Source organism: Amphibalanus amphitrite, unplaced genomic scaffold, assembly GCF_019059575.1.
Source record: "Amphibalanus amphitrite isolate SeventyFive unplaced genomic scaffold, NRLGWU_Aamphi_draft 000089F_arrow, whole genome shotgun sequence".
Classification (NCBI taxonomy): domain Eukaryota; kingdom Metazoa; phylum Arthropoda; class Thecostraca; order Balanomorpha; family Balanidae; genus Amphibalanus; species Amphibalanus amphitrite.
Window position 1 is genome coordinate 543,558 of NW_024881585.1, and position 21,443 is coordinate 565,000.

A 21,443-nucleotide genomic window follows, 5' to 3' on the forward strand; every position below is an offset into this window, starting at 1 on the left:
ATACATACCAAACGATAGAGAATTGATCAAGGAACACGATAGTGAAGGTTTCAAGTCGATATCTCCCACCGTTTTGCCGCAATCGCCGCGGAAAGTTGAAAAAAGTCTATTTTTCCGAAAATTTGACCTTTGACCGGTCAAAAGTAGGTCAAATATTGACCTAGGACCAAAAAATATACCACCAATCGCGAGATCTCGGCGAGAGCAATCCGTTGGTCTTTTCCGCTAAGCTCTACGACGCTCCGTTTTCAAACGCCAAGGGGGGGGGGGGTCGCACCAACCCCCCCCCCCCCTGCATGGGCGAAGGTGGCAGATCGCCGTTTACGGGCGAGGGTTAAGCCTGCGCGTGGTCTCACAGTGTGCCGAAGTTTGCTTGTAGCTTCAGCTGCTTTGTAATGACTACCAATGACTCATCCTGATGTGACTGTCTTCAGAGGTGCTTGTCTTAATTGGAGTTTAATGGCGGCCCATTCTGTGCGGACAGTGAGAAATGATTGGGGAGGGTGGACCTGGGGACTGGTGGGAGGAGGGAGGGAATAATGACAAGGGAGGGAAGCGTGCGGCAGCGCTCTGCTCAGCTGCGCGTCACCCGGCCGGCCGTGCCGAAAAGATATTACGTTAGATGGTCAAGATGTAGCGTGCTACATCACTATGAGGCGAACGTGACGACGCGAACCGAAATCCCGCAGAAACCGAAAAAAACGTCGGAATTCATGCTAGTGTAGCTTAGGCTTTACATTACAAATGTAGCTGGCTCACCTGATGGGGAGGAGCAGCAGCAGCAGTACCGGGAACAACGTCTTCATGTAGGGCCACGGCGCAAAGCCGAAGGCGCACAGCACAATGAGCTGCGCCAGCTGGCAGCCGGTGAAGGTGTGGATCTTGCGCTGCGGCACACGGCGGATGTAGTGGTTCGGAGGGTAGGCCACCTGTGGGCGCCAGGCAGCACGCAGATGGGTCAGCGGCACGGCGCACACTGGCACGCCGCTGTCGGGGCGGGTACCGCAGCTGGTGCAGCAGCTGGATTGTCTGTTGACGTCGGTGACAGCAGGAAGCCAGCACGACGCTGGGATACTTTCGAGAATATTGAACAATTATAACCAATGCTGTAGTTCTGCAGAAAGAAATGTGTCATTATTAGCGAAAGGCCAAAGCAAAATTTAAATTTAATGCCAAAAAAAGTGACTTAAATGGCTACAGAAGAACCTTCGACAATTGCGGCGAGGCGTGAAAAGGTATGACGTGCATTTTTGAACTCATCACATATGGACGGACAGTAGTGTTGATAACTTATACTGTGTACCAAACATTTCCTGAAGCGTGCATAGTTACGGGCCGCACGGAACAGTAAAGTAAGCGAAGCAATCTACTGTTAATAGCTGTCCAAAAATGTGTGTTTTGCAATTTTTTTTTTTGATTTAGAGGCATCGGAAGCTCAGGATTATCAGCAGCTTTTGTCCATCGCTCGTGACTTTGAAGAGACGGCCCTCTCGGGAAGGTTACCACAGTCCGGGACGATACTACTATGCATTTCAGACCCCATGAGACCCTATTTTTCGGCGATAATTTATTTAATATTTATCTAATTGGCTTCAAATTTTCGCACAGCACATTTCAGCTCAAGCGCCAATTTTCGCTAATATCGTCTCTTAGCAAAATATCAATTGTTAGGGTACTTGTTGCCTCGTAATGTTAAAATCAGCTCCGTAAATCCGTCAGTGGAGTAGAGGCTATCCGTACGTAGGCGTGACGTCACAGGCACGTGACCATTAAGCTCCGCCCTCCCGGCAGACGGAGCAGTGACCTTGGCCGGTCAGTCCGATGCGTGGAGCCGACGGGGCAGTAGCCGCCGCACCCAAGGCCGTATGCCGGACCGGGGCGGTTCGCATTGGACGTGGCTGCCTTGCGGTTGCCGTTGCAGTAATAACGATACAGCAGAAACTAGCGCTCGTTATTAGCGCACTAGCCTTCGGTATTGCATTTATCGCAAATTAACATGCACCTTGTCAATCAATAAAGATATATCTACTTTAATACTAAGTTCAGGGCTAGTGAATGCATTTTTGCTTGATTGAACGTCATTAAAAAAGGCCGTTGATGTCAATTGACTGAACTGATGCAAGACGTCGGTCAGCCTACGTCAAATTTGCAAGACATGGTAAACAGTTACACCGTAGCATTTAAGAAGTGTGGTTAAAATATGAAATATATTATGCTTATGCGTATGCTTGAGATGGAATGTGATTGAACACCTTCGGAACTAGCCCATTTTATAATTGGCTAGATTGAGGTCACCGGACTGACTTGACCCCAGGCTTTCGTGTTGAACTGCAAATAATTAAGATACCTGTAAGCAAGTACCCTACTGCCTCACTATTGGAGAGCTTGAAATGTTACTTTAGTTTCACAAAAAGACGCGATTTCTTTACTAGCCTAGCCTATGCGCTTGTTTCCCTTATTCTGATGCCATATTTCTACCATGCGCAATAAATCGCACATCACATTTCGGCTCCCTTCTCAACGCTTCCCGAATAACGAACACAGCTCGTGGAGCGATGTTTGAGGCAATCGGAAGTGCTCGCGACTAATAATCCTCTTCTGTTTTTTTTTTCTGCATAGTTAGGTATAACAGCGTCTTCAGCAACAGCAATTGACGCAGCCAACCATATCGATATTGTCGAGTAGTGCAGAGGCTTCGCATGATGTCATAGGTGACAGAATAGTGGCACGACCTGACCATGAGGTAGGCGCCAGAATGTGCATTTATTCAGATAATCAGATAGTGCATGACTCAGCTCTCTATTTAAAGGTAGTGTGCCACCTTCCAATGATTTCCCATTTTATTTTTCCTAGGATAAGAAGCTTCTGTTTTTACCTAATATCGCAAAAAAAACCAAAAATGGGCCTAAAATAGTGCTTTTTACGCCTAAAAGTTTATCGGTTTTTCGATATGTATATAACAACTGTAGTGGGCTGACCTGCAAACAGGCGTCGGCAACAATCGCGAATGCGGCGCACATGTGACAACAAGCAAAGGTCATTATAGAGTTACGACGTACGGGAATGAGTTATCAGCTGTCTAATCGTAGACAACACAATGTCGAATTTAACCCGCGCCCGGCTGGGGGTCCTGGATTTCCACGCCCTGCTGGGGGGGGGGGGGGGTGTTTGAACACCCCCCTTGTAACTCGGCTCCTGGGCCACGTAGCGATACGCGGAAGGCGGCGTTCGAAAGAGCGTCAAAAATAATGACGAAATCACTTCGGTCAATTTTTTGGTCAGGTCAAAGGTCAGGTCACCAGAGGTCATTGAAGGTAAAATTTCGCCGATTTCCAGGTCAAATGTCGAAAATTTCCAAGAAGCCAACGCATAACCCGAAAACCAATAGAGCTACAGCGCCGCGGAAAGCGCATTCGATAGCCCTATTAAAGCCCTTTCTGAGTAATTCTCTCAGATTTGACCTAACGTCAACGGTTTTGCCTGCAGGGGGCAAAAACTGCAAAAATAGCCGATTTTTTCGGAAACAGTTTTTCTGCAGTAACTTTTGACTCAAGCCTTGTACGAGGTTACTTTTACCGGCATCGTGTTCCTCTCGTCAAGACGCATCGAATGAACTATAACTTGACCTTGAAAGGTCAACTTGAAAATTTGACCTCAGGTCAAGGTCATGACCTGACCGGAAAGGGTCATGTTGCATATCAGTCGATCCGTATCGTCGAGCTGAACCCATCTAAGGCGTTTTCATCGCTCTAGCATGCCTCTATCAAAAGTTATTTGCGAAAAAACTGTTAGATACCATTCGTGACCTAAGATGACCTCAGGGCATAAACAAGGGTCACGGACACCATTTTCATGTTCAGTGTGTCTAAACCACTTGTAATTCGATGTTTGGGAGTGTTTATAATGTCTTTTGTCCAAAGGAGGCACATTTCAATTTTCTCCCATTGACTTATAATGGGGAGGTCGCAAAATTGACCTGACCTTAGGTCATCGATATCAAAATTCTGAGATTTACATTTTGTACATGCTATTGCCCTTAGCAATCGCTGAAAGTTTCAAAGCGATCGGTCACTCGGTGTAGCTATGACAGACATTGAAACTTTTTATGAGGTGAGGTCACTTCAAGTGATCTGGTGACCTGACCTTGAATGACCTTGGTCTGAAATTTTCACAACATGTGTAAAATTGATGTATGATAAGGTGTACCAAAAACGTCGGCGCTCCGCGCCGCCGTTTTTGAGATATTCGCAAAAAAAAACACAAGGGGGGGGTGTTCAAACACCCCCCCAGCAGGGCGCGGGTTAAACTGTAAGCCTGTATTGGTATTGTTTGTTTAATTTGGCTGTCGAACATTAATTTATGGTTTGAAATATTATTTTATGTAAAATAATTGATATGAAACAGCCGTCTCTAAAGTTATGACCCCATCTCACCACATGAAAGTGGCAGAAATGACAATGATCAGCTGACGCATTTTTCTTGGCCGAAGTCAGAGCGCGCGGCCCGACGCACCACCACCGCACCACAAAGTATGAGCAGAAGCCGCGCCCAAAGCCAGGGCCCCGGTAACGTGAGGTAGCCGAGTCGGGGCAACGTGCGCTGACCCAAGCCGGGGCCGCGGCTTTTGGCGCGGTCTACCGCATCCCCGGGCAGCCCCGGGCTATCACATGACACCGGGAGGACGCGCGGCCCCGGCTTGGGTCAGCGCACGCTGCCCCGACTCGGCTACCTCACGTTACCGGGGCCCTGGCTTTGGGCGCGGTCTACCACACCACCTAACAAGCGTGTTCGAAACCGCAGGAGATGATGATGGACGGGTTTATCGAAACTTGATTGGATGAGCCTATCGGTAATAGCGATTTCAGTGTGTGCATTTATTGTTCATAGTGTTGTGAAATGTGGTTGGGGTACGACCGACAACCCGTCGGGGCGAATTTCGCACTGGGGTACTCAAAATTAGAAGAATTTAAGACGTTTCCATGAGTTTTGAAGGTATGGATAAGTTCTAAAAATCCGGTTCTCCTTATCTGGGCCATTAACTCCATACGGTCCAGGAAAGCTGGCACACTACCTTTAATGTTGGTTCTGGGGAGGTTAATATCCTCATTTTGATTATTCTTCATATTCTGAGCTGGATCGGTGTTGATATACCAAAAAGAGAGAAGCGGTTACCAACTCCCCCAAATGAAGAGCAAGCTTTCGCTCAGGCACTTCCTGTCGATTCCATGTATGCTTCCAGTGCACGGCCCCGTGCGACCTCTCCGCGGTGCTGCCGCCGACTGAGCCTGCATAGACCCAGCGCGGTCACGGCCAGTGGGCGGAGCTTAGTTGGGCCCGGCGCAACGTGATTGGCCAGCGCTCCCATCCAATCCGCTGCGGTGGCGAGCGAGCCTCTATCCGGGTGCAAAATCTAATTAGCATTACGAGCCAATGACAGGTGCTCTAAATATTGACATTTTTTAAGAGACCATATTGATGAAAATCGGCGCTTGAGCTGAAATGTCTAATGTCAAAATTTCAAGCCAATTAGACAAAAACTGAAGAAATTATCGCCGAAAAACAGGGTCTCACGGGGTCTGAAATACATAGTAGTGACATCTATTGGCAGATATGTCGTCAGCAAGTTACATTGCCAAACCATGTTCGGAAAAGTGTACTCATGCATATTACTTGCGGCAGTGATGCTTTCAGCAGTACTAAGAACAGAAGAGGCTATAAATAATAAAATACTCGCCTTAGTGCGCCTGTAAGGTGCGCGCACAGTATCTGCCGCTGGCTCCGCGCCCGGTACCCTGCAAGCGTCATCCAAAGTACGACAACCGCAAACTGTATCTTACGCAACTTTTACTTCTATTAGCCGGAGATATAGAGCTAAATCCTGGGCCGCCGACCATATAAAATATTTTGGACATACATGCATTCGCACGTGGATTTGTAGAGGACACAACAGAAGAAAATACCTCTACGCAATAAACCATTTGACAGCATCTCGCTGCGGTGCCCAGCGGTAGCACGACCACAGCCCGACCGCCCTGCGCCAGCCGCCGTAGCAGTGACCGCTGCACCGGCAGCTGTAACAACAGCCGCCTCGCAAACCACTGTAAAAGGTTCGCTACAACTACACTGACCGGACTTCCCATAGCGGTTCCTTTCATTTGTTTGTAGCACTCCCCATTTACCTGAAAGTATGTTGTATCTAAACATAATCTAAGTAGAACTAGGATGTCATCTACCTCCATCCCCGTATTGGCTAAAACGACGCTGTCACCCTTCTCGTCCTCGGCCCTCAACCTTTTCTGAACTATTTCACAAGCTTCATCCGTGGGAACTGAAGTGAACAGCGACTGAACCAAGGCCATATATAGTAGGTAGCGACACTGAGCGATTTGTTTACAGCCAGTTTCGATCCCGATGACGCAAATGTGTCGTCACGAGACAAAACAATATGGCCACCTCTAATGAGAACCAAATGCAATAAGTTCCCGGATGTAGACAGCACTGACGTCACCGGGATCGAAACCGACGACATCAGTACTGGACCTATGGCGAAGCAAAGTAGTGACATCCCCCTGGACTGAACATCGAAAGATACCATGACGTCATCCTCGCTGATAGTCAAACCCTGGACGTACGTTACAAAATCTCTCGAGTCTTTGACATGATAGCCTGTCTTTCCTACCAGCGGTGCTAGAAGGCTTGCTAGGTGCTTAGCAAGAGGGTAGGTTACCGAGCCAATGGTGGACACAATCGGTCTCAGTGGGACCCCTGGTTTGTGAACCTTGGGAAGCCCATAAAACAAAGGCGGCATGGGGTCTGAAGGGTAGAGTTTTAAGTACAAACTTCGTGAAATTCCCCCTTTCCTTTCTATATTCTTTAGAACTTCTCTTACTTTCCGTGAGTAACTGTTCGTCGGATCCTTTGGCAGCTTTTCGTAGGTGTCCTCATCAGAAACTAGCTCATGCACTTTTGCCTGATACTGTTCCTTGGTTAGTACACATACAGATTTTCCTTTGTCACTAGGTAGTATCACTAAATCATCCCTCCCCTTGAGGTTCCGCAAGGCACATCTTTCCTCAGCAGTCAGATTGTCGCTTTTCGGTTTAAAAGATTGTAGTGCTTTCGTAACTTCAAAACGAACTTTGTTCGCATCTTCAGGTGACATGTTAATCCTACTTTTAAGCTTCTCTACTTCCGTAATAAAATCTACGTCATTTACATTCTTCGGTGTTGGAACAAAATTCAAACCCTTACTCAAAACACTAATTTCAGCTTCCGTCAGGTCTACACCGGACAGATTAACAACCCACCGATCCCTCACCCCTTCTCTGTTGTCTCTCGGCGTCCCAGCTGTCCCCGTTTCTGAAGAATCACCTTGAGGTGAAGGTGAAGGTGAAGGTTAAGAATCACCTTGAAACGGGGACAGCTGGGACGCCGAGAGACAATAGAGAAGGGGTGAGGGATCGGTGGGTTGTTAATCTGTCCGGTGTAGACCTGACGGAAGCTGAAATTAGTGTTTTGAGTAAGGGTTTGAATTTTGTTCCAACACCGAAGAATGTAAATGACGTAGATTTTATTACGGAAGTAGAGAAGCTTAAAAGTAGGATTAACATGTCACCTGACGATGCGAACAAAGTTCGTTTTGAAGTTACGAAAGCACTACAATCTTTTAAACCGAAAAGCGACAATCTGACTGCTGAGGAAAGATGTGCCTTGCGGAACCTCAAGGGGAGGGATGATTTAGTGATACTACCTAGTGACAAAGGAAAATCTATATGTGTTGTAGGCGCTGCTCGTACGTCTGCTAGACTCAGCTGCTCGGTGCGCGGTTAGGTCGACAGTAGCGCCCCCCGTGGCCCTCCTGCTTGCGTAGCTCGGCAATAGATGGCACCGCCGGCTAGTGGCAGTACATGTGTGTGTGTGTCAGTACTAGCGCAGTATAGTGATGGCAGTATTGAACTTTCTGTTGGCGTTTGTTTTTTGATTGTCGTCATTGGCTTAAGACATCTTGGCATATTATGTGTCGTGACCCTCATTTATTATATGTGGCGATTTGGTATACCTGTCTTTCGGTTTCTATTGGCATTTTTATTCATTGGCGATTGGAGGTGATGTAGTCGTGGTACGCTTAGTGATGTTCATTTCGGTTTCTGCGTTGAGTTGGACGTGTGGCGCGGCGTGCCCTGTAAGTGAAATGGTTTGTATGGATAAAATTGTATGCCATGATTGTAATGTTTCGCATAATTTCTAATAATTACCGTTTTGCTGGTTTTTACGTGGTCAGCTCTGTTACAGTTTGCTCTTACCTGTACCATTTAGACGGATTTGTTTCGTTTCTTTGTCACTGTTACGCCACATTTGTAAATGGGGTGTCGCATGCAGGTTACGCCCGGTTTTGGTGCGAATCATCCGTGGCGCCTGCTCCTGTTGGTGGCGCCGGTTGGTGCGGCGCTCGACGTACTGGTGGCGCCGTTGGTGAGGCGTTCGGCGCGCTGGTGGCGCCTGTCTGGTGTGGCGCCCGACGCCTCGACAGCGCCCGTTTGGTGTGGCGCGCCCGGCCACGTACTTTGGCGCCTGGTTTTGGTGGCGCCCGAGCACTGTGCTCACTTTGGCTGCCGTCTACATCCTGCCGAGAGTCACTCCGATGGTGAGGATATGATTATTGTTTTGGCGTAAGTGTGTCGGCATAAGTACGAGATTTTACTTAAGTGTAATAATGTGAGATAGCACCTCATATAGCTATGCTTCTGTCCCTCACGCCTATGTTCAACTGTGGTATGTGTTATATTTGTTTGTGTGTCTTTGGCAGAAACCGTGCTCATGCACATGCGCTGTTACAATACAGCGTGGTAATCATCTGGCCTTTTTGGCGGAGCGGAGCAGACGGCGGCTACAGTTTCATCGGACTCTTCTCTCCCTGCACTTCTGCTTGACGAGGAGCTGCTGCGGAGTTCGTCAGACTGACTTGTCCAGTGAGGTTTCATCTGGCGTCTGCATACATGAGGTATTGGGGGCCCACATTCGGTCAGGGAGATTGAAGGTGTCAGCACCTGGTGCCTTGTGATGCCTTCTAGTTTGATGGTCCTAGCAGTGTTTGCTGGGCAGTAAGAATCGCAGTGACATCTGGTGCCAGTAGCTACAGTTTGGTGTGATGCAGACAGCTTGGGGTATGGGGATTGGGAGGTGTGACACATGGCTGGCTATGGTGGAAGCTGAGGTTCATTGTGTGTGCTGCTAAGTGTGTGAGATTGTTGATATTTTGGGTTCTGATGTATCCTGCTTTGGTTGGTTGTTATTGTTATGTATGTCAGGCATCTGTTTAGCTTAAGTCTTGCAGAGAGTTATTGGTGGTGACATAGGCTATCATCCGCAGGTAGATAGGTCTTGGTATTATCTGATATGGCTTCTCGAGATGATATAAGTAATTATAGGGCCTCTGAGCTGCAGCGCTTGCTAGAAGAGCGTGGACTAGATACATCGGGCAAGAAAGTAGAGTTAGTTGATAGGTTGTGGGCGGCAATGGAGGAGGAGCGGGAGAGTAGTAAGGTAGCAGTAAGTGAGGGAGTTAGTGCTCCAGAGGAGCGTGCTGTGCTGCAGGGTCAATTGAGATTTTTGAAAGAGAGAAGTATGCTAGATGAGGAGGAGGCCCGTATAGAACAGATGCAAAGAAAGATAAAGGCTAGGCGAGAGCAGTTAGTTCTAGAACAGAAACTTGCTGCCATGGGACATGATGTCACTGAGGATGTTAGGATTCGAACGGGGCATAGTGACATCTCTACTGCACTGACAGAGCAGGTGCAGCGGTCACTGCTGCCTCCTGCAGCTTTGACTCCCTTCCGTGGTGAGATCTCAGAATATCGACTTTTCATTCAGGCCTTTGAGTCCCGTGTAGCGGCCAGGACCGGGGATAAATCGGAGTTATTATATTATCTCGAGCAATATACCCAAGGGAAGCCCAGGGAGATCGTGCGCAGCTGCCTCTATCTCGGCGACCAGGGCTATGCTGAGGCCCGGCGTTTGCTGGAGGTGCGGTACGGTAATCGGCATCTGCTCATAGAGACCTTCTCGGATAAGCTCAGAGACTGGCCCAAGGTAGCTGAAGGGGATGTTGAAGGGCTGGACAGGCTGGTGCTGTTACTGACAGAGATCCAGCATGCCATGGCTGGCCTCCCAAAGGGGGAGCTGGACCACCCGCGAACCCTGAGGGATGTTGTACGAAAGTTGCCTGGGTACTTGCAGGATCGGTGGCTCAGGGAGGTCGACAGGGTGATGGAGGGACCAGAGGGCCGGATGGTGGAACTTAAGGACCTGGTGGATTTTCTGGCAGCTGAGGTCAGGGTAAAGAGTAATGCGGTCTTCGGATCGCTGCGGTCTGGACCGCGGGCGTCTGGCGGCGTGAGTCGCGTCGATCCTCATCGCGCGCGCGTGAGTGCTGTTAACGCTCGGCCGCTGCCGTCGTCAGCGGGCCGGCGCTGCGAGTTCTGTGATGGCAATCACTTCATTGGGGACTGTGATCAGCTGATGTGGCAGACCTGGGACCGTAGAAAGGGGGTTGTGTCTGATCACAGGCTCTGCTTTGGGTGCCTGAGAAAGGGACACGTGGCGAGGTTTTGTCGCTCGCGGCTGAAGTGTAGCGTCTGTGGTGCACGGCACCCTACTGTGCTGCACAGGACGTTCTCATCGGCGCCACCTGGTGCGGGTTCTTCCCCAGGATCTCGTGCTGTTCAGGTTCCGTCTGGTGGGAGCCATGTGCCGCCTGGCAGCGCTCAGGTGCCCGGCCGGGTGAATCAGTCACCTACCGAGGCGATCCGTGCGGTACCGGGGGGAGGTCGCACATCTGTTCGTGGTGTGCCGGGCCCGAGTCAGCCGGTGCAGGATGGTGCTGGTGCCGGTGGGGGTCCTGTGGGTACCCGTACGGTTCAATCGCTCGGTGGAGGTGGAGCATCCATGGTCAGTGCACGCGTGGATGTCACTGATGATGTACGTACTTACATGCCGATAGTCCCGGTTCGGCTAAGGTCGAGCACGGGCAAGGAGATTGTAACGAATGCCTTCCTGGACCAAGGCAGTTCTACCTCCTTCATTACTGATCAAACCATAACTCGATTGGGGGTAGAGAAACGGCCGACGACGATTCGCATAGATACGGTGACGGATTCAAGGCAGGAGTTGGACTCCGGCCTCGTTGAAGGCGTAGAGGTCGCGCCTCTCGTTGGCGATCAGTACCGTTGTCTACCGCCCTTATTCTCACTGGCCAACATACCAGTCACGTCCAGTGACAGGTGCAGTGTAGAACAGGCGACGAGATGGGAGCATCTGAATGGTGTAGAAATTCTGGATTTGAACGTGCCCGTCGGGCTGCTGATTGGTGGAAATGTTGCTGACCTTCTGATGGTGAGAGAGGTTGTGTCTCCGTCAGCAGGACAGGAAGGACCACATGGTGTCAGAGTTGATTTGGGTTGGTACGTAGTGGGACTCTCCTGTCACGGCCTAGACGGCAGACCGCATCTGGTTAACTTTCTGCGAAAAAGTGATTGCAGAGATGACGAGGAGGACATCCGTTTGATGTTTGAGAAACTTTACTCTGAGGAGTTCCGTGATGTATCTGACAATCGTGAAGGCATGTCTGTCGAGGACAAGGAGTGGTTGGACAGGGTGAAAGGTACCGTCCGCAAGGACGAGGACGGTCACTTCGAAATCGCTCTTCCAAGGTCAGACCTGGGTAGCATTCCTGACAGCTTCCCAGTTGCCGAGAAGCGACTCGGTTCGCTCAGAAGGAAGTTTAAACGGGACCCGAGCATGTTTCAGTCGTACGCGTCTGTGATCAACTCGCTGAGAGATGACGGCTATGCAGAGAAGGTTCCGTCCAGCGAGCTTGCCCCAAGGTCACGTGACGTTTGGTACCTTCCGCACCATGCGGTAGAAAGCCCAGCGAAACTCAGGGTGGTGTTCGATTGCGCTGCTCGGTCAGCAGGGGTTTGTCTAAATGACATTCTCCAAGGCGGTCCCCACCTGGGTCAGCCGCTGACAGCGGTTGTTTCTCGCTTTCGTGAAGGTGGTGTGGCTTTCGCTTGCGACATACAGGCGATGTATCACAGGGTACATGTCCCTGCCAGGGATTCAGACTTACTTCGGTTCTTGTGGTTCAAGAACGATGACATTGATGCAGGCGAGATTGAAGTGTGGAGAATGCGTTCACACGTATTCGGTGCGGTCTCTAGCAGCAGCGTTGCATCCTTGGCTGTGCAACTGTGCGCCGAGGGGGGAAAGCAGCAGTTTCCCGAGGCCGCTGATGTGCTGCTGCGAAACATGTACGTTGATGACGCGCTTGTGGCAGTCGACTCTGTTGAGAAAGCGGTCAGTCTCGCAGATGATCTGAAACGGCTGTGCCAAACGGGCGCGTTCAGCATGAGGAAGTTTGTATCTAACAGTGCAGATTTCCTAAGGAGCATTCCCGAAGGAGAGAGAGGAAAGGGCGTCAGGGATTTGAATCTGGACAGAGACGAACTTGGCTGTAATCGTGCGTTGGGCGTGGAATGGTGCATGGAGGATGACACGTTCCGTTTTTGCTTTCAAGACAGGAAGAGCCCGGTGACGAGACGCGGGATCCTGTCCACTGCCAGCAGTGTTTTCGATCCCATTGGATTCTGGGCTCCCATTTCCCTGTCAGCGAAGCTGATTCTGCAGAAACTTTGTGCTGCATCCTGTGGCTGGGATGAGGCAATTCCACCCGCTTTGGTTGATGAGTGGCAAGCATGGCTTCGCCGAGCTGAGGAGCTGAGCGGTGCGTGCTTGGCTCGTGACATATCTGGTCCATCGGGAAGTGTGCGCTCCACGGAGCTGCACGTGTTCGTCGACGCCAGCGAATCGGCCTATTCTGCGGTGGCATATATTCGAAAGGAAGTCGTGACCGAGAGTGATGGAGACAGTGTGTTCATGGAATTCCTGATGGGAAAGTCCCGAGTGGCCCCGCTTCGCTCTGTATCCGTCCCAAAGCTCGAGCTGGCTGGGGCCGTGCTGGGTTCTTTGATCCGGCAGTTTCTCGTCAGGGAGCTTGACACGAGGTTCGACAGAGTACATATGTGGACGGATAGTATGGTGGTGTTGATGATGATCAGGAACAGGACGACCCGGTTCAAAACCTACGTTGCGAACCGACTGGCCCTGATACATGACGTGACAGAGGTGTCTGAATGGGGTTATGTACCCTCGGGAGATAACCCTGCCGACGTGGGCTCACGTGGTGCAGACGGGACCAACTTGGGAATGTGGCTAAGGGGTCCGGGCTTCTTGATGAAGGACCAGTCAATGTGGCCTGTGGAGCCGACTGAGCGTACCCCTCTCCCAGCGTCTGAGGTAAAGAAGTCTAGTCCTGTAGCCACAGCGTTGGTCGGGCGTCAGACTGATCCATTCGGTGGGCTAGTTCGTTACTTTTCGTCTTTCTATCGGCTGAAGGTGGCAGTAGCCTGGTACAAAAGATTCATGACTGTCATCAAAAATGGTGATTTCCGCAGGTACGTTTTGGCGAAGAGGAAAGGACTCAGGCCAAGACGTGGTGGAGGCGCGCAGGCTCTCCTGACGCAGTCGGACTTGAGCGATGCTGAGTCCGACATTCTCCGCTACGCTCAGTCCGGCATGGCTGATCTTCCTCGTGATCTGTCCACGGACGGTCCGGTGAGGGTGGCGAGGACCAGCCCCTTGGCCGCTCTCAGACCGCATATTCGTGATGGTCTCCTGGTGGTGGGAGGTCGGCTGGATGCGGCAGAAGGAATCTCGATGCGAGCTCGTCATCCGGTGATACTCCCACGGGAGCATCACGTTTCAAAATTGGTGATCCGTGAGGCACACAGAGCTGTGGGACACGAAGGGAGAGATCATACGCTGTGGCGTGTGAGGGATAAGTACTGGGTTATTGGCGCGGGGAGAGAGATCAGAAAGATGCTGCGTGGGTGCACGGTATGTAGGAAGGTGAATGGCCGGCCGCTCGGGCAGCTGATGGCGGACCTGCCAGACGAACGCGTCGTTCCGGGCGTTGGGGCGTTCGAGAAGATCTCGTGTGACGTTTTCGGTCCTATCCCTGTGAAGAGTGGCCGGACAGAACGTAAGTGTTGGGCGCTGTTGAGTACCTGCATGACGACTCGAGGGGTGCATATAGAGCTGCTGGAGTCGCTCAGCACTGATTCGTTGGTCAATGCTATACGCCGTGTAGCAGCTCGCCGCGGAGAAATCCGCCAAGTGAGATCTGATAATGGGACTAACATGTGCGGAGCTGACAGGGAGCTTCGCGAGGCCCTGTTAGAGCTTGATCCCGAGGAGTTGCAACGGGCAGCCCGACCGCACGGAATTGACTGGGTGTTCAATCCGCCTCACGGTTCTCACTTTTCTGGGTCTGTAGAGCGTCAGATTAGGAGTGTCCGAAAAATTTGGAGGTCTATGCCTGTCACTCGTCTGTTGGATCGTGAAGCGCTGTACACACTGCTCTGTGAAATAGAATCAATCCTGAACAGCAGGCCGCTCACGTTTGTTACCACCAGTGACAGTAACGTTGAGCCAATTACCCCGAATCACTTGCTTCTCTTGCGTGCGTCTGTTCATCCTGTTCCTGGTGTGTTCGGTGAGTCCGAGTCGTTCTCGAGGCGCCGCTGGAGGTACGTGCAGTACTTGGCTGATCAGTTTTGGGTGAGATGGAAGAGAGAATATTTGCCTGCGCTCCAGGCTAGGCAAAGATGGAGACATGGTGCGAGAAATCTCCAGGTAGGAGATATTGTACTGCTTGTCGAGACAGGTGCTCCCCGAGGTACTTGGCCACTTGCCAGGGTAGTTGAGACGAGACCCAGTCGGGACGGCCGTGTTCGAAAGGCCTTAGTTAAGACCAGTGTATCGACTTACCTCCGACCTATCCATAAGATGGTTTTAGTTCTTGCTGAGGCCGATTTGGAGTGGTGAGTGTTTCGCGGCCGCCAAGGTGTGCAGCTCTGATTGTGTTCCTGTTTATATGTGTTAGCTTGTAAGGCTACTACAGGCGGCGTCGAGACGTTGCGAGCGTACCTTAGTGTTGTGTATCGATATATTCTGTCATGTCTTGTTGTTCCCATGTAGTTATCGTGGCAGCGCTCAAGTTTTTCAGCCGTATGCTGAAGGGGGGAGTGTAGGCGCTGCTCGTACGTCTGCTAGACTCAGCTGCTCGGTGCGCGGTTAGGTCGACAGTAGCGCCCCCCGTGGCCCTCCTGCTTGCGTAGCTCGGCAATAGATGGCACCGCCGGCTAGTGGCAGTACATGTGTGTGTGTGTCAGTACTAGCGCAGTATAGTGATGGCAGTATTGAACTTTCTGTTGGCGTTTGTTTTTTGATTGTCGTCATTGGCTTAAGACATCTTGGCATATTATGTGTCGTGACCCTCATTTATTATATGTGGCGATTTGGTATACCTGTCTTTCGGTTTCTATTGGCATTTTTATTCATTGGCGATTGGAGGTGATGTAGTCGTGGTACGCTTAGTGATGTTCATTTCGGTTTCTGCGTTGAGTTGGACGTGTGGCGCGGCGTGCCCTGTAAGTGAAATGGTTTGTATGGATAAAATTGTATGCCATGATTGTAATGTTTCGCATAATTTCTAATAATTACCGTTTTGCTGGTTTTTACGTGGTCAGCTCTGTTACAGTTTGCTCTTACCTGTACCATTTAGACGGATTTGTTTCGTTTCTTTGTCACTGTTACGCCACATTTGTAAATGGGGTGTCGCATGCAGGTTACGCCCGGTTTTGGTGCGAATCATCCGTGGCGCCTGCTCCTGTTGGTGGCGCCGGTTGGTGCGGCGCTCGACGTACTGGTGGCGCCGTTGGTGAGGCGTTCGGCGCGCTGGTGGCGCCTGTCTGGTGTGGCGCCCGACGCCTCGACAGCGCCCGTTTGGTGTGGCGCGCCCGGCCACGTACTTTGGCGCCTGGTTTTGGTGGCGCCCGAGCACTGTGCTCACTTTGGCTGCCGTCTACATCCTGCCGAGAGTCACTCCGATGGTGAGGATATGATTATTGTTTTGGCGTAAGTGTGTCGGCATAAGTACGAGATTTTACTTAAGTGTAATAATGTGAGATAGCACCTCATGTAGCTATGCTTCTGTCCCTCACGCCTATGTTCAACTGTGGTATGTGTTATATTTGTTTGTGTGTCTTTGGCAGAAACCGTGCTCATGCACATGCGCTGTTACAATACAGCGTGGTAATCATCTGGCCTTTTTGGCGGAGCGGAGCAGACGGCGGCTACATGTGTACTAACCAAGGAACAGTATCAGGCAAAAGTGCATGAGCTAGTTTCTGATGAGGACACCTACGAAAAGCTGCCAAAGGATCCGACGAACAGTTACTCACGGAAAGTAAGAAAAGTTCTAAAGAATATAGAAAGGAAAGGGGGAATTTCACGAAGTTTGTACTTAAAACTCTACCCTTCAGACCCCATGCCGCCTTTGTTTTATGGGCTTCCCAAGGTTCACAAACCAGGGGTCCCACTGAGACCGATTGTGTCCACCATTGGCTCGGTAACCTACCCTCTTGCTAAGCACCTAGCAAGCCTTCTAGCACCGCTGGTAGGAAAGACAGGCTATCATGTCAAAGACTCGAGAGATTTTGTAACGTACGTCCAGGGTTTGACTATCAGCGAGGATGACGTCATGGTATCTTTCGATGTTCAGTCGCTGTTCACTTCAGTTCCCACGGATGAAGCTTGTGAAATAGTTCAGAAAAGGTTGAGGACCGAGGACGAGAAGGGTGACAGCGTCGTTTTAGCCAATACGGGGATGGAGGTAGATGACATCCTAGTTCTACTTAGATTATGTTTAGATACAACATACTTTCAGGTAAATGGGGAGTGCTACAAACAAATGAAAGGAACCGCTATGGGAAGTCCGGTCAGTGTAGTTGCAGCGAACCTTTTCATGGAGGAATTGGAGCAGTCAGCTCTAAGGTCCTTTGCTCAACCGGTGAAGGTGTGGAAACGATGTCGATGACACATTCGTGGTCATCAGTGGTACCGACTTGGACCCCTTGCATGATCATTTGAACTGTCAGAATGACAGCATTCATTTCACGGTAGAAAAGGAAAGTGACAGTACCTTACCATTTTTGGACGTCGAGGTCAGGCGGCAAATAGACGGTTCGGTCAAAACGACGGTATATCGAAAAGCGGTGCATACTGATAACTATCTAAATTTTGAGTCTCATCACAGCGTGCAACACAAAGAGTCGGTAGTTCGCTCACTTATAAAACGAGGGGAGACCTTTTCAACAGACGAGAGCGATAAAGCCGAAGAAACAAAACGCATACAAAGAGCTTTAAAAGTGAACAACTATCCAAAAAGTTTCATACGGGCTACGCGTAGGAAGATGACCAGAGAAAGGAGTAGGCCAACAGGGAAACAGCGAGAGGAAAAGCCGCCTGTTGTTCTGCCTTACGTACAAGGGGTCACAGAAGGATAACTAGGTCGTTAAAACCCTACGCAAGGGTAACTTCAAAACCAGGACAGAGCCTGCGGAACATGCTGGTTAGACCAAAGGACAAGCGGGAAAAAATTCAAAATACTGGGGTAGTCTACCAATATGAGTGTGAATGTAACAAGGTTTATATTGGGGAGACATGTAGAAGTATAAGGGCTAGGGAAGCTGAACACAAGAGAGCGATACGGAACATGGACGACAACCACTCTGGCATTTCTACTAAGCACGTCATTGACACCGGTCACTCCATCCTATGGGAAAATGTCAAAATTCTGGCGTATGAAACAGACTGGAGGAAACGTAAGATTAAAGAAGGGATATTCATAGAAAGAGCGAAGGGTAGACTTTTAAATACAAAACCCGGTGTACCGCTGGCAAATGTGTACCGTGTGCTGAAGTAGTGAAAAAGTGCAGGGTGTCTCTATACTGGGACCTGCGGAATTGTAATATGTATACTTGTATGCATGTTGTTTCGCCGTTTTGACGATTTACTTATGATGTTGAAGCGCATGTGATAGGCATGTGTCTTTTTTATCGTTGCTGACGTCTGTGATATTACCTGATATTTTTACTCTTCATCCAAGAAGCGAAGACTTAATTTAAGCATGTGACCACATAATTTTGGAAATTTGAATGTGCGCCACTTATACGTATCCAAACGATGTTTAATATCACGAAACGAACGACTAGTGTTTCTGCCGCCACTTCACCTTTGCTTTTCCAAGTAAGCCCAATTGATAAAACTCACTGTGATTCTGTATTGATTCATAACTAAAAGCGGTTTTAACAATTAATGGGCCAGCAGTAGCGGCAAATAAAGGCAAAACAATTGCGGATGAAACAGTTGCCAATAAACGTAGATATGAAAACAAAAACAACAAATAATCTAAATCTTCTCAAGTAAAATCCAATCTTCCAGTGCAAATTTCAAAGCAATAATTCGGGCTCGTTCTACTTCTTTTCTATCGCTGTTCGCGGGACTTCGTTCCTCTGGGATCCTTTGTCAACGGGTATCAAAATTTTCACAGCCGCTACAACACCTCCCCCGTAAAACCGGGTACGGTTTTCGAATTCTTCGGTACTTTAGTTAGTTCTGTTTTCTAATGTCGTTCCTACTGTGTCTCTTGACCCTACTGGCTCTGTCGCTCGATCCAAACCAACTTGTTCGTAGGACGCTCTACTGTTTTGCCACGCATTCTGACCGATACAGAGCGCACGAGGCCATCAGTGCTTCTTTTCACTGATGTCACCAGGCCGAGCGGCCACTGGCCTCGAGGTATCGTATGATCGGCGACAAGAACCACATCACTTACCGCTAAATTGTTCTGCCGAGTCTGATTTGATGATCTTTCTTGTAGTAGCGGGAGGTATTCTTTTTGCCAGCGCTTCCAAAATTGGTCTGCTAGATACTGAGCCTGTCGCCACAGTTTTCTTCCATGAAGGTCTTCCTCCTTATATACGCCAACTGGGATCGAAAGCGATCCTCTTGAAAGAAGAATATCGTTCGGTGACAGAGGATCCAGATCCTTTGGATCGGCGGACACAGGTGTTAATGGGCGGCTGTTCAGTATGTATTCAACTTCGCACAGGAATGTGTGAAGCGTTTCCTCGGTGAGGGACTGCAGGTGAAGCAAAGAATCTAAAATCTTGCGCACACTCTTGATCATACGTTCCCATGCACCGCCGAAGTGGGAAGCACCTGGAGGATTAAAACGCCACTGAATCCTGTTCTTGAGCAATGTTTCTTGCATTGTTTTGTTTTGTTCCACGATCGATTCCAGCTCCTTGCCAAGCTCACGCATGGCTCCTACAAAATTGGTACCTCTGTCGGATCTGATCTGTTTGATTGGTCCTCTGCGTGCTAAAAAGCGCCGTAAAGCGCATATAAACGAATCTGTTGAGAGACTGCTGGCGACTTCAATATGGATAGCTCGCATACTCAAGCAGGTAAATATGACCCCATATCGTTTTGCTTGTCCTCGGCCCTTCTTGATGAAAAAAGGTCCAAAAAGATCGATTCCAGAACTTGAAAAGGGTGGATCGAAGGGAGTTACCCGGTCTAGTGGCAGATCCGCCATCTTTTGTTTCTTGACCTGTCCGTACAAACGTCTGCAGTGGTGACATTTGGCAAGAACACGCCTGACGGCGCTATTTCCTTTGATTATCCAATATGTCTTTCTTATCTCCGAAAGTACGTGTTCTCGTCCCCCGTGGCCAATCTCTATGTGAACCTTCTGTATCAAAAGTTCAGTCACCTTGCTCTTGTTGGGTAGAATGATTGGAAATTTCGCTGCATCAGGCAGTGATGAGTTTCTCAAACGCCCTCCGACACGAAGCAGACCGCCATGCATTTCCGGATCCAAACGATATAGAGTACTCTGCTTTCGAACGTTGTCTACAGCTAAGTTTAGCTTCTCCTGATGGAAATGTATGTCCTGCTCTTGTAGCAAGATGACGCGTTCAGCTTCCAGTAACTCTTCAACTCCCAGACCTCCAAGACGCCTCTCTCTACGCAACAACACTGACTTTACGCGCAGAAGCCATGCCACCGCTCGCGTTAAAGTCCACCATGATGAGTAGTAGTTGATAAGTGTTTGTATTGGAGATGTATTGTCAGCACCAACAGTTCGAATGGTGCATGCCGTTACAGCCTTCTTTACCTCAGGATCATTGTTGTCGCCAAATGGGTCTATTTTTTCTTCTGGCCATGCCTCTTCGTTCTTCCACAGGATCTCAGGTCCAATTTTCCACGCCTTGTTTGTGACGAGGCTGGCTCCGTTTTGCCCACGAGACACAAAGTCAGCAGGATTGCTTTTCGAACAGACGTGCCGCCATTGCGATAGGCGTTATCACAAGTGCATTCGCGGCCATTGGGGCGACGTAAGAAAAGAAGAAGACAACTGGCCCCAAGAACTTTAAATTATCAGTTAGCATGCATCTTTTCCTTGATCTGTAGAGAATTTACCACTAATTGCTAGAGAAAATTGCATTTAAAATCTTCCATCTATGCTTTTTTCATCGTTTGCACAATATGTTCTTTTATTAAGCTAGAAATACTAATTAGAAATAGTTCCCGCATCATCAAGAACAATAGGGAAGGATTGAAGTGAATACAATAATCTACACGGTGTTGTAATCTATGTGAAGACACTTCTAAAATTACCTGTAGAAATATTGAAGGCAAAAGTTCAACTTTTTCACAAGACGGATGTCTATAAACCTATTCAACGTGTGACAACTCAGCCGGTATTTCGTCGCCTATAGCCCAGCTTTCCCTATTGACCGATAGAGGCGCTGCTATCGATGTCCGCCCGTGCCGCCTAACGGACCAGGATCAGAATAGAACGTTGAATAGAACGTTTAATGCAGCTTATCTTTCCACGCAACTCGCTGTCAGACAGATAATAGATGTAACAACGAGAGGCCTAGCCGTGCTTGACAAAGTTTTCACGGATTTCGTCATCTCGTCTCCGGCTCTTACTCTTTCACCTGTGAGTACAGCAGACCACAACATTATCATTTGGAGCACCTTTGGTGTCAGAAGAAATCCAGTGCGTACGAGAACGGTGCGGCCAATGACAGACTCATCTATGCGTGAGTTCGGCAGATGGATATGCTCTCAGGACTGGCAGGATGTAATAAACACAGACGATATAGACACAGCCGCCGAGATACTGCACACCAATCTTAAGAGCGCCTATGAGAAGTGTTTTCCTCAAATCACTTATCAGTGCAGAGTAAATGAGCCTTCCTGGATGACGCATCGCATCAAGAATTTAATTAAGCTCAGAAATAGAGCACATAGTCGCCGACAATGGAACAAACTACAGCGACTGAGAGAAAGTGTTAGTCAGGAAATTCGCAAAGCCAAGGAACAATGGTACAAACGACAAATGTCAAATATGGGTGAAGAAAACAAACGATCATGGTATAGTCATGTAAGGACATTGACACACCGGC

The 21,443-nt window shown here is 49.3% G+C and overlaps 3 protein-coding genes across 4 annotated transcripts in view; 1 reads left to right on the top strand and 2 right to left on the bottom strand.

The window, feature by feature from the left end:
* The window catches only part of LOC122380001 (sodium bicarbonate transporter-like protein 11), a 263,700-nt gene that overhangs the window by 39,756 nt on the left and 202,501 nt on the right, over nt 1-21,443 (bottom strand). The window contains exon 8 of the mRNA XM_043362735.1: nt 760-929. Within this exon, the coding sequence (XP_043218670.1) occupies nt 760-929 (170 nt within the window). The remainder of the gene's footprint in view (nt 1-759; nt 930-21,443) is intronic.
* Nucleotides 7,784-15,422, top strand: LOC122379999. 2 transcript variants are annotated; one of them, XM_043362731.1, is made up of 2 exons: nt 7,784-8,644; nt 8,807-15,422. In XM_043362731.1, the coding sequence occupies exon 2, from the start codon at nt 9,397-9,399 to the stop codon at nt 14,941-14,943; it is 5,547 nt and encodes a 1,848-aa protein (XP_043218666.1). In that variant the 5' UTR covers nt 7,784-8,644; nt 8,807-9,396; the 3' UTR covers nt 14,944-15,422. The 2 variants fall into 2 exon arrangements, with proteins under 2 accessions (XP_043218666.1, XP_043218667.1); XM_043362732.1 differs by having other exon boundaries at nt 7,784-8,182; nt 8,380-15,422.
* LOC122380002 lies at nt 17,511-20,305 on the bottom strand. The gene has a single exon (XM_043362736.1). It carries the CDS (start codon nt 19,832-19,834, stop codon nt 18,614-18,616), a length of 1,221 nt encoding a protein of 406 aa, XP_043218671.1. The 5' UTR covers nt 19,835-20,305; the 3' UTR covers nt 17,511-18,613.